The sequence below is a fragment of the Protomyctophum bolini genome (assembly GCF_963924005.1).
Source record: "Protomyctophum bolini genome assembly, chromosome: 3".
Classification (NCBI taxonomy): Eukaryota; Metazoa; Chordata; class Actinopteri; order Myctophiformes; family Myctophidae; genus Protomyctophum; species Protomyctophum bolini.
Window position 1 is genome coordinate 3,110,006 of NC_137864.1, and position 13,557 is coordinate 3,123,562.

At 43.6% G+C, this 13,557-nt stretch overlaps 1 protein-coding gene across 1 annotated transcript in view; it reads left to right on the forward strand.

The window, feature by feature from the left end:
* The window catches only part of dzank1 (double zinc ribbon and ankyrin repeat domains 1), a gene marked incomplete at both ends in the record, with an annotated part of 32,554 nt that overhangs the window by 14,298 nt on the left and 4,699 nt on the right, over positions 1 to 13,557 (forward strand). The window contains 8 exons of the mRNA XM_080760457.1: positions 457 to 624; positions 1,382 to 1,592; positions 3,893 to 3,996; positions 4,674 to 4,760; positions 6,933 to 6,974; positions 7,652 to 7,732; positions 9,972 to 10,099; positions 10,666 to 10,740. Coding sequence (XP_080616583.1) covers positions 457 to 624; positions 1,382 to 1,592; positions 3,893 to 3,996; positions 4,674 to 4,760; positions 6,933 to 6,974; positions 7,652 to 7,732; positions 9,972 to 10,099; positions 10,666 to 10,740 — 896 coding nt within the window. The remainder of the gene's footprint in view (positions 1 to 456; positions 625 to 1,381; positions 1,593 to 3,892; positions 3,997 to 4,673; positions 4,761 to 6,932; positions 6,975 to 7,651; positions 7,733 to 9,971; positions 10,100 to 10,665; positions 10,741 to 13,557) is intronic.

Genomic DNA, 13,557 nt, shown 5'->3' on the forward strand with positions numbered 1-13,557 from the left:
TTGCAAGTAGAAACATATCCGGGTCTTACAGGGTTAAAGGGACATTTCACCGCTGGAAGAAACTGCAATGTTAATAGCAGTAGATAACAGTATAGCCCACAATTTGAAGTTTGCACTCTATGGGCAGAAACCTAACGTAGTCTGTGTATTTTGACTGGAAAAAAGGGGTGAAGTGGCCCTTTAACCCATTTTGGGTGTTAGCACTATGTTATGCTTTAGCTATTGAAAAATAGCAAGCTCGTAGCGCGCCACCGAGTGGCGCGCTACGAGCTTGTATAGGTCTGCTGTTTTTTTTTTAAATCGAAGAGCGACTTGACGTAGAAGACTTTTTTATAGAATCTGATCTCAGGTCAGATCGGGAAAACTGTCAGGATGTAGAAGACATTTTTTTTAGAATCTGATCTCAGGTCAGAATGGGTTAATAGTGTGTATATGCTTGCTTGTCTCCCCATGCAGCCAGCCCACCCAGCCCGCCATGTGGTGTGTTCTCGTTGCGGGGCCAGCAGTCACCCGTACGCCTGCTACTGTGGTACGTGTGGCGTGTTCTTGGAGGGGCCGGACCGCCAGTTCCAACCCCACGGTACCACCGCCATGACAACCTCCACGGACCCGGAACAGAACCTGGTACACAACACAAACAGTATATATAGAACAACACTCTATATAGGCCAGTGGTTCTAGAACCTTTTTCAACTTAAGTCAATGTATTTGGCCACGGACGGGACGACCCATCTGAAGATGTTTTCTTCCAGGGACGCCAGGAAGAGAAGATTTGTGTTACGGAAAAATGCAAAATGATTCAAAGTTTTCCAAATTGCCGCTTTGACTTCTGCCTATAGAGTGTCGCAGTCCCGCCCCCCCCCCCCCCCCTCGAGAGACCCTGGAAAATAAATCGCCGTTCATTTTCCTCATAGGCAGTATTTATTTAAAAGACGGTTATACGCCGCGGACAAAGCCAACTCTGATCGTGACCAAATCATGACAATGAACACAATGTTTTGGGCCGGATCAAATCATTAGAAAGAAGAAAATAAAGGCAGGAGACAACACTATTTGTATAAATTATTTGATCGGCCCCAAAACATTGTGTTCATTGTCATGATTTGTCACGATCCGAGTTGGCTTTGTCCGCGGCGTGACCGTCTTTAAATAAATACTTTAAGAAATGCCTATGGGGGAAAATGCATTGGGTTTCATTTCCTGGGCCACTTTGGTCGTTTTGAAAGGGGGAGGGACTGCGACGCTCTATAGTGGGCTCCACAAATGCAAACACTCTTATTTCACACTTGTTATTATTATTATTATTATCATCATCATTATTATTATTATAATTCATTGTTAGATTTCATCTCAGATCTCCCACAGTGCCGTGATCTGGAAGCCCCTCCCTTCCTCCTCTGGCCCCTCCCCCAGCCTGGCCCTGTTGGCTCCGCCCCCCATGGCCGACAGCGGGACTCAGACGCTGGGGCTGTTCTACCCGTCCGCCGCGCACATGCACAGGAGAGAGCAGCAGGGGGCGCTAGACACCAAGAGACAGGAGGCCACGAGGGACCGCCCCCGGCCGCTACTGACCGCCGTCAGTCCAGGAAGAGGTGCGGTGAGATGGTAACTGTGTGGTCTCGAGTATAGCGAAGCCAAAACTATTTGTTATCGTACATTTTTGCGAATGCAGTGAGCACTTACTATGAGACCTAGCAGATCATGTCTGTCTGTGTGTGTGTGTGTCTGTGTGTCTGTCTCGCTATACGTCCAAATATGGAGTGTGTTGCATCAATCACAAACAAATCACTCAGCTCCATATATGGGCACAAAAGGGGCCAGGTCCACATATACAGTAACAGTGGGACAGACACACAGACAGACATGATCTGCAGGGTCTCAGCTGCGTTCGCTTCCCGCGTTTGCGCGTCTTACTTGTTATACTCTTTAAACTGCTGGACTGTGGCTTCATGTGGGTCCGGTCAACCAATGGGAAGACAGAGGGACATCAAGTGGTGACTATAGAGCGTCGCAGTCCCGCCCCCCCTCGAGAGAGACCCGGAAAATAAATCGCCGTTCATTCTTAAAGTATTTATTTAAAAGACGGTTATATACGCCGCGGACAAAGCCAACTCGGATCGTGACCAAATCATGACAACGAACACAATGTTTTGGGGCCGATCAAATCATTAGAAAGAAGAAAATAAAGGCAGGAGACAACGCTGTTTGTTTTGTTTTTCTTCTTATAAATTATTTGATCGGCCCCAAAACATTGTGTTCATTGTCATGATTTGTCACGATCCGAGTTGGCTTTGTCCGCGGCGTATAACCGTCTTTAAATAAATACTTTATAAGAAATGCCTTTGCAGGGAAAAATGCATTGGGATTTATTTCCTGGGCCACTCGTTGTTCTGAAAGGGGGAGGGACTGTGACGCCGTATAGAGCTACTCGAGCCCACACTGTTTTTTTCCTGGAACATTATCTTATAAAAGGTTGTGTCCACACTCTGGTTAAACGGAGTCAGGGTGCTGATATATTGCGCATACGTTGGCTCACTGGATAGACTGCTTCACCCTTGAGGGGGTTCCAAATGGCTCCTTACAGACGTGTAACTCTGAGAGAGTGCACAACTGGAAGCTTAATTCATATTATTGTGTGTGCACATACAGTATAGTAGGCTAGTATACTGTTTTTGAGGGGCGCTATAGCCCCTCCTATATAGCTTTTGGTGTGTGTAACCCAAATGTTGTGCTATTACACAAACATTAAATGCCATTGCCAATGAATGGACAATTTTGAGTGTTTGTGTAAAGACAAACATTGATATGTTGTGTGTATATATATACAGTATATTGCTGGTATACTGTGCCAATTCTGCCCGGAATGAGATGATGTTATACGATGATATAAGAGCACCCCTCACTGCACAGTTCACATGGGTGTGATTTCTTCTATAAAGAGCTTTTGCCCTCACACACACGTCTCAAAGATTAGCCATTGACCACGGTCAGAGAATTTCAGTCAAATGTGAATTTTGTCCCCGCCCGTTTTGGTGAACGGAGAAATGACGTCAGATTTTTTTTATTTTGTATTATGTTTTTTGTGTGGCTTTCGCCTTTATTTTTTTATGGAGGGACAGACGGTAGGCTGACAGGAAATGGGGACAGAGATGGGGGGGGGGGGGGGGGGGTGACATGCAGTGAAGGCCGTCGGGATCGGGAGTCGAACCCGCGGCCACACTGCCGAGACTGGATTATACCAGCCAAGGTGCCGCTGGACCGCTGAGCCACCCACGGCCCCAGACCAAGATGTCTGGCCAATTAAACGCTAATGACATTGAGCGGAACATTTACGTCATATGCCGCGCTACGAGCTTGTATAGGTCTGCTATTTTTGAGAAAATCGTGGAGACGTTCCTCAAATCTTTGAATATTATATGATTTATGTTATTACAGAGTGAACATTTTAACTCAAATCTTTGCTCCTGGGGGAGGTCCCTGGAACTACATATTTTCAGATGGGGGCGGCGGAGGCATATTACATTAATTATAATTTGTGGGGTCCTCGACAATGACATGACATGTTGAGCACCACTGATACAGAAACATATGTTTTTTCAGAAAACTGAAGACATTTCTTTTTAATTTCGACGTCAGGCCATTTGAACGGGAACCCATTTTGGTGTTCGCGTCATGTTATGCTTTAGCTATTGAAAAATAGCAGATCTACAAGCTCATACGAGCTTGTGTAGGTCTGCTATTTTTGAAAAATCGAAGAACGACTGACACTTTTTAGAAATCTGATCTCAGGTCAGAATGGGTTAATCAGACCAGTGTGTGTCCAGTGGAAACCTCGTATGAACCTGATCTCAGGTCAGAATGGGTTAAGTGTCTTCTCTCTCCTCTCCTGCAGGTTACTGGAGGCAGCAGTTGGACCACGTGTGTGCCCATCTGAGAAGCTACGCTCAGAACCAGCCAGACTTCAGGACGCTGATAGGAGAGCCACACATGGGCCGCGTACGTCACGTCCATATAACCCACACGCCTCCGCTCGTTTCACATCAAATATCCCATTCTGACCTGAGATCAGATTCACACGAGGTTTCCACTGGACACACACTGGTCTGATTAACCCATTCTGACCTGCGATCAGATTAAAAAAATGTCAGTCGTTCTTCGATTTTTCAAAAATAGAAGACCTACAAGCTCATAGCGCGCCACCGAGTGGCGCGCTACGAGCTTGTAGGTCTGCTATTTTTGAAAAATCGTGAAAATGTGTCACAAATCTTTATACTTTACTTTGTTTGGACAGGGCAATGCATATTAATGGACGGCACATGGACGTGAATACACCGGACATAGCACAGTTGCTAATTTTCATCCGCAGACCCATTCTGAACGGGAACCCATTTTGGTGTTAGCATCATGTTACGCTTTAGCTATTGAAAAATACCAGATCTACAAGCTCGTAGCGCGCCACTCGGCGGCGCGCTACGAGCTTGTAGATCTGCTATTTTTGGAAAAATCGAAGAACGACTGACATTTTTAGAATCTGATCTCAGGTAAGAATGGGTTAATCAGACCAGTGTGTGTCCAGTGGGAAACCTCGTATGAATCTGATCTCAGGTCAGAATGGGTTAAGTGTCTGTACTGACGTCATCTATATATGTGTCTCCTATATAATGTCATTACAGATGGTCTCAGCGACGGTGCACGAGGACAACTTTGAAGTCAGTCTGAGAATCAACTTTGTCTCGGCTGGACACGAAATGGAAGCTAAAGTAAGCTAAAATAAGCAGTGAGGTGTAGTTGTGTACGTGTGCATATTCTTTGATGTTGTGTATTATGTTGGTTGTGTATGATGTTGGGAATACTGCAGTGATTCTCAACTTGGGGGGAAAGATATGCTATTGGAAAATAGCAGATCTACAAGCTCATAGCGCTACGAGCTTGCAGGTCTGCTATTTTTGAAAAATCGTGGAAATGCGGCACAAATCTTTTATTATATATTCTTTACTTTCCTTACTGGCTTCCCGGCATGTACTGTACACTTAAGCCCCTCCAAATCCAGCCACATTCTCCACGTCTCCACGCCTCTCTCTGCTCCCTCTGATCACAGTTAATGCCCTGCACATAGTACAAAACACTGATGTTGAACCCAAAGGTATGACAGGCACCCCAATATATTAAAACCCTACAACCCGCGCTCAGATTAGCTATAACACACGCGGGAAGCTGTCAGAACCTTCCCTAAACCTTCCCCGGGACAACACTCCTCCACACGCACCAGACTCTTCTCCCTTCTGGCTTCCCAAACTTTGGAACTCACTCCCAATCCTCCGCCGTAATCTGCAAGACTCATCTCTTCAGACTCTATACCTTAGCAGTCTTAGCCCATAGCGCTTGCCCTAGCCTTGACGACCTTACAGGCTAAAAGGAGAATTCCACACTAGAAGGCTTTCTTACCTTTATTTGAAGTTGTTACGTCCCCACCAAAGAGGTCCAGGTGTTGTTTTGTGCAAAACCTCCTTATTGGCTATTCCACCTACCATAAGCCCTCAATGAATTGAATGGGGCTATGGGGTGTTAATTGTGCTAATTTGCTTACTTCCATCGCTCAAAATTATATATTTTTTGTATATATCCTCTCTTCATAATGTAAATAATATCCCAAGCGGCACACTTTACTACTTCTTTAGATGGAAATAAGCGAATTAGCACAACACCCCATAGCTCCATTCAATTCCCAATTCAATGCAATTCATTGAGGGCTTATATGGTATAGGGAAATAGCCAATAAGGAGTTTTTGCAAAAAGAAACAACACCTGGACCTCTTTGATGGCGACGTAACAACCAAGAAAGCCTTCTAGCATGGAATTCTCCTTTAATTAAGCAAATTCTAAAATGTAATTTAGATAGCATGTTATGTAGACACTATGACTAGACAGATGTGTTTTTCTTTTAATATACTGTTTAGACTGACAGGCTATTGGTTTACTATGATCCTAGATTGTCTTCATTGATATACTATATTAACAGATTTGCAAATAGCACAGTCAGCACAATTATACAATGGTGCTAAAAGTTTAAAGCCCTGAAGGCTTATTTCCATTGTGGTCCTGTGTATTCAATTCACATCCCCGTTTTCTCGCATATCTTGAAGACCAGGCCCATTGCAATTTGCAAGTTGCTTTATTTAGCTGTCCGAGCTCTACCCTGAGCCATCCCAACCTAGCATAATGAGGTGAGTTCTAGTTAGTAGTAGTAACCTGACCAGAGGTCTGCAGTTTTGCTACTACATTAGGCCTACATCTTACTATCTTTGCATTTGATGTCAATTATTACTGTGTTTGCCTTGCTTATACTAAATGGTAAATGGTGCATTTATACAGCGCCTTTACCCAAGGCGCTTTACATAGATTATGGGCTGTATTTTGCGTGTCTTAAGTACCAGGTCTTATTCCCTAACTTGAGTAAACTAAAGACCTGGAGGCGTGGTCAATGCTCTTTGGCCACTCAGAATAGCCAAATGGCATTGACCACGCCTCCAGGTCTTTTAGTTTACTCAAGTTAGGGAATAAGACCTGGTACTTAAGACACGCAAAATACAGCCCATTGTGCATTACAGTCACCTATAGTCATAGATACAACACATTCATACACAGATGGCAGCGGAAACCATGCAGGGCACCAACCAGCACATCGGGAGCAATTAGGGGTTCAGAGTCTTGCTCAAGGACACTTCGACACCAACTCTGGGTGGAGCCCCGGGTTCGAACAGGCAACCTTGTGGTTTACCATCCAGCCACTCTATACCCCCTGAGCCACCAGCCGCCCCTCCTGTACCAATAGGTCGCTCTGGGTTAAGAGTGTGTGCTAAATGCCTATACATTGTACATTGAATTCCAGTATCATGATGTGTGTGTTACGTTGTGTGCGTCGTTGTGTTCAGGTGAGCAGCGATGACAGCAGTAAGACCTCCAGTGTGGTAAAGGTCAGTCAGGGACAGACTCTGAGCAGCGTTACAGAGGGAAAGAACAGCAACACACCTCTGGGTGAGATCCGTCTGTCTGTCTGTGTTTCTGGCAGTCTGTGAATACTACAGTGGCGTGCACAGATACACTAGGGGGTGCTAGAGCACCCCCTGCCCTTTTGAAAAAGCGTACTCTGTACAGTATGTGGGCCATGGTGACATTGATCAATTCTTGATAGAACTTCCAATATATTATTTAGGCCCCAAAATCTATAAATCCCACACTATTATATAGGCAACCGGGGCCGGTTCCACGCGCTGCACAAGGTGCCCTTTTTTTCACTTGAGCACCTGCCCCTCTAAAGGTCTGTGCACGCCACTGGAATACTATACCATTGTGGGTCTCATCTATGTGACTGCTCAATGGCTTAGCTGTCCTGTGTGTGTGTGTGTGTGTGTGTGTGTGTGTGTGTCGACAGACAGGGAGAGTTCAGCGCTTCAGAGGAAAGCTCCCAAACAGAAGCTTGCGTTTGAAGCCGTCATCAAACCTCCGGTGAGGACATCTTTTTCTATACACGGAAGTCACTGCAAGTACAGCGACCTTGACGTCCCCACAAATAGTAATATCAACTGTGTGTGTGTGTGTGTGTGTGTGTGTGTGTGTGTGTGTGTGTGTGTGTGTGTGTGTGTGTGTGTAGCTCAGAGACAGACAACTGCTGAAGGAGGTGGGGCCAGAGGGCCTGGGCAGAGTCTCTATGGTCCAACAGCTGCTTGACGAGGTCAGCCAATCATGGGCCAAATCATGCATATGATGGCCATTCATGTCCCAACTTGTGTCTCACAAAATGAGCAGAAATAGGCAATCTACAAGCATAAAGATCTTTTAAAAATAAACTATACTCGAGTAGGAATATATATTTGAAAATGCATTCAAAAGACTGATTCCCGTCGTGTCGTTTAAAAGTGTTTCCGTTCACATTTGTTACTCAAAAGTCTACAGCTCCATCTCAATGAATTAGAACATTGTGTAAAAGTTCATTTCTTTCCCCCCTAATATAATTCAAAAAGTTTTTTTTTTTTTTAATCTTGATGATTATGGCGTACAGCTCATGGAAATAAAAACAACCCTATATCTCAACAAATTAGTATATTTTACGAGACCACTAAAGAAAATGTTTCTTTTTTTAAACGAGAAATGTCGACCACCTGAAAAGTATATAATGCACGTCGGGCCAGTTCGCTGGTCAGTTAAGCACAGCATAGTAATAGTACCTTTTATGCGCAGATTGGTGTTACAAAAACGACAGAATTCTCCGACCTCCATGATAACCTTTTAAGCAACATAGTTGTTCTGGTGACATACTGGACAGTCTGGACTACTTGTTTACTTCCTGCTGTCGCACCTGCTATACCATACGTCACGTAGACGCGTCAATATGATTGGTTGTGTTTGCACGCCCACACACGGTGATAGACAGACGGTCCCATCCAATCATCTACCAAGTATCTTGAAAAAAAGGAACAGCCCCGGCCGTCATCGAATTGGCATCCCGAGATCCCAGATCCCAATAAGCTGTGAAACAAATGTGTGTATATAGCAACTAGCAAGCTTCTTGGACCTGGCAGCGTCAGGTTAACCCATTCTGAACGGGAACCCATTTTGGTGTTAGCATCATGTTGTGCTTTAGCTATTGAAAAAATAGCAGATCTACAAGCTCATAGCGCGCCACCGAGTGGCGCGCTACGAGCTTGTAGGTCTGCTATTTTTTGAAAAATCGAAGAACGACTGACATTTTTTTAGAATCTGATCTCAGGTCAGAATGGGTTATAATCAGACCAGTGTGTGTCCGGTGGAAACCTCGTATGAATCTGATCTCAGGTCAGAATGGGTTAAGCATCTCCATGAAGCTTGTCAACATACTGAAGCTTGTCAATGTACCGGTACTCTAAAAAGATGGCTGTGTTGAAACCATTGTTAACACCAGCAGATAACATGGCCAAAATCATCACTGAGTTTAGTCAAGTCCAGAGTCTCAAACACAACCATCCATTATATTATACAGCCGTACATTGACAAGCTTCATGTTGATGCTGATCTTCCTTTTCAGGCTAGCACTTGGCACCTGCCTGCCCCACACAGAGCCAAAATGACCTGTAACTGGTGTACGGACCATGGCATCACTGTGCTTAACTGACCACCAGCCAACTGGCCTGACCTGAACCCCACCAGAGAATCTCTATAGGTTGTATTGTCAAGAGGAGAGGAAGACACGTGAGACATGAGACTCGACAATGCAAGTTCATTTAACGGCCGTTTTTCAAAAGCAAACCTGGGCGTCCGTAACACCGCAGACTGATCACCTCCACGCCACGCCCCATTTACGAAATAATTTGTTCAAAAAGTAGCCCTATGCAGACCAAGTATTGGGCGTCATTTCCGAAAGCCAGACAGACGTTGGAGGGTCTATAGTGCCCCTCAAAAACAAAGAAAATGCATTCCACAGGCTATGAGCCATTCTGGGCCGGGCCGGGAACCCCCTTTTGGTGTTTTAACTAAGCATTATGTTAATACTTTAGCTATTTGCTATTTTTGAAAAATCGTTATTTTTGAAAATTTTGCGGCACACGTCTTTGAATATATATTCTTTCAGAAGACTTTTTTTCAGGTCAGGCCTAAATGGGATAAAAACAAATAAAGGTAGTGTAAGGAAAGGAAAGGTACTATGTTTACCCAGGGTAACTGGACTAAGCTCAAGAACTTGTTTACAGCCAGGCCCTGCTCGGCTGCTCCATAGAACATTTCATGGTAGGGGTTCAATGCCTTGCTCAAGGGCACTTCAGCGGTGGTCATTTTTAACGTGCCGGTCCGGGGATACGAACTATAGCGACCTTCCGATATCAAGACCGCTCCGCAAACCGTTCCGCCACCGCTGCCCCTAATAAGTGTAAAGTGTAAGTGATATTTTATATTCTGATAGTAGTCATAGTTTGGTCTAATCAGTGATAATTGTTCTCCAGGGGGCGGACCCTTCGTGTGAGGACCGCGACGGGCGCCCCGCCCTGGTGGTCGCCGTGATGAACGGACACCACAATGTACTTCCTGTCTTTGTGCAGAGAGGCGCCGACATCAACCAGCAATATGGACAGTAAGCGCTCGCACACACACACACACACACACACACACACACACACACACACACACACACACACACACACACACACACACACACACACACACACACACACACACACAGAGGGACTAAACTGACAAAAGGTAAACCACACCAGTGTGGTCTACCTTAACCCATTCAGGCCCGACGTCGAAATTAAAAAAAAAAAACGTTTTCTAAATCATGACAATTTTGAGGCACATTTTAACGATCTTTCAAAAATAGCAGACGTACAAGTTCATAGATCTGCTATTTTTCAATAGCTAAATTATAATGTATGTATAACCACCAAAAGGGGTTCCCGCTCAAACTGGGTTAAAAAAAAAAAAACGTTTTGTCCCAACCCGACCCGTTGGTGTGGTTTGGGCGAAAGAAGAAGACTAAATAGGACTAATTATTATTTAGTTATTCAAAAGACTAAATCAACAATATTGTGGAAAAACTTTACACTGGTGTGAGAGTGAAGTGTGTGTGTGTGTGTGTGTGTGAAATCAACGTAAGACTATATGTAAAGGTGACGAGAGGCTGTTTTTTTGTCGCAGGGCGAACACCACAGCTCTGCATGAGGCTGCGTCTCTGGGGGAGAAGGGACTGCGCTGTGCCGAGGTGCTGTTAGGGTGAGAACACTCTCTCTCCTTCTTAAAAAACATGTTTTGTAGTGCCTACAGTCCAGTTCCATTCCTTTCTTCCTTCCTTCCTTCCAGAGAGGTACCTATGGATGTCACTGGCTCATATAGGTACCTTTGGGGGCCACTCCCCCGAGGGGTGTGGTTTTGCCTTAAGGGGTGTGGTTAACCCTTGTTTTTTTTCACCCACTGTGTAATACAGTAGGTGGACAGTAGGTGTCAGACCAGAGCTCTTTACTCTATACTATATACTATATACTCTATACTACTTAAAATATTCTTATAGCTGGCAAATTGTAATTTGCACTGTTTATTCCACTACATGTGTTTACATGATTGTAATACATGCAAACACATGTATGTACTACTCCACTACATATCATAGGCAAATATTGTACTTTTACTTCAATTATTTTAAAACTTTAGTTTATACTAGTTACTTTGTAGATTTTCATGGGGAGAGAGCATTTCATGTAAATGTCCTCCCTATCTTTTTGTTAAATGTGCAATTTCCTGCCCCTACGATCGGCTTTTGGCTGAGGAGCTTAAAGGGCCACTTCACCCCTGACACAACCTGATCTTATTTTAATGTTAATGGTATTTGTAATAGATTAAAGTAGCACAATTTGAAATTTGCACCCTTTGACCAGAAAAATAATGAAGTCTGTGTATTTGACTAGGGGTTGACTGGATTGCTGAATTCCTACAATGCCCATAATGCTTTGCTGCGCTGTTCCTCAGGGGGAGGCTGCATGTAGGTGTGACTTTATCCTCCCATTTTCTACAAACAACAAATGCACATGGAAGTGACCCAGTATTGCCATGTCTGCTTATTATAAGCAACTTTGGGATTATTTTTGTTGCTTTTAAATATTGGTGGTTCACTGGTTGTTTATTTTTTTTTGGCTCGTTTCTAAAATGTAGTTGATATTTGGGCTTTCTTCCAATTTTTTTTTACACCAGTGGTTCTTCATGAACATGCCAAATTGCCAAGGACCCCCAAATTAATTTGTATTTCTCCATTTGTGCCATGGAGCCCTCTATTAGATATGTGTTGTTAAAATGTTTCAAAGATATTCCACATTTGCACTTTATCCACTCAAGATTTATTTTTAAATAGCCGGCTTATGTGCCTAATATGCACATAATATAAATAACCAAACATATATGTGCATATTGTTTTTGGGCTCGTTTGCACTTTGCATGGACATGGTTGCTTATTTCTCACAAAGTCAAATAACTGGCAACCTTCACGGCTTAGTTCATTGCAAGAATAACAAACCTCACGTTGACTCAGTCATACGTCCACTTTTTGCAACTTTGCTAGCCTTTTTGAAGTGGATGACTAAATAACACATGAAGCCATGTGTTCTTTCTTGTACAACGTGAAGTCTGCTTTTCCTTGAACCAGTAAACGGTTGGACATCAGATTTTGTTTTGGAAGAAAGTATTCACTCTTCAGAAATTAGACAGAGCCGCTGCATCCGCATGCTGTCTCCGTTATTTGTCGTGTAGCTTTTTATAGCAAAGCAAACTAAATATATATAGGCTAAATTATCATAGTAGCCTATCACTAAAACTAAAAAAATTGTTTCGTCATTCCCACACAATGAAGAAAGTCTGTGATTGACATTGAAGGGAGATGCATTTTATAATAAAACAAAACGTAGGCCTACGTTTCATATTCGTGCGACTCCCAATAATTTCAGAGAACACTGTAACCTTGTAACCACGTGTCATCATCATTTTAATTAGTGTATGTTTCACTGTAGTTCAACTGTAGCCTATGGTATTGCAATCCCCAGCAAAATGATTACATGGAGAGAATGTTATGCAATATGCCATGTCTGCCAAATGAAATCGTTCAAATGAACACTTGATGGAATTTGGGGTGCAACCTCCTTTTCATTGTTTGTTTACATATAAGAATATGCAGCAAGCAGGTGTACATCATGTAAACGTTTTATTAGATAACTTCATTATAGCTGACATAAATGACATGAAGGCTTGGAAAATGGAATATTCTTCTTTATAAGGTGAACACAACTCTTCCCTCGATGCAGCAGTTCCTCTCACGTTTTGAAGGCTGAAAACGACATCCGTATTGTCTGTCCTCCTGACTCCTGTAAATCAAATGAGAACAATATATGGCCATCATCTATCCGACGTGAAGCCTGCTTTATACTTTGTTGCATGCATGTCGTTGATGCACCGAAAATAACAGACCTACAAGCTCACAAAGTGTCGAATCCGCGATGCGCTGTGAGCTTGTAGAACTTCTATTTTCGGGACCCGACGTAAACGATATGATATAACATGGCTGCGTCTATGAACTGGAATCTTGATATGAAACAAATAGTACATGACTGACACTCTGAAATACACACATAGCCTAGCTACTACCCTAACTTTATACATCTCTCACATTAAAGCAATCGATTGCTAGATTATGCAAGTTTACATAATGTTTACACTTTGCAGAAATACTATGGTTCACATGATGACGCTCACTCGTATGACAGTCATGTTTCAGGGCTACAGAAATACTTACTTGAAGTAAAAAATATCCAGGGCCAGGCTGCCGTGCATGCTCGTTTCATCTGCGCCAGGGTTGCTCTTCTGTGTATTCCGGTTCAAATAAATATTGTCCATGGAGTCCGTGGATTAGTATGATTATCACACTCTCTGCACTGCAAACGCCATGATATTAGTACACAAACAATCTGAGGAATGCAGCGGTGGGGGTGGCCTGGGGTTGTAGGTGGAACGGAGTAGAGACTAGGGACACCCCTCGGGACTGTCTTCAGG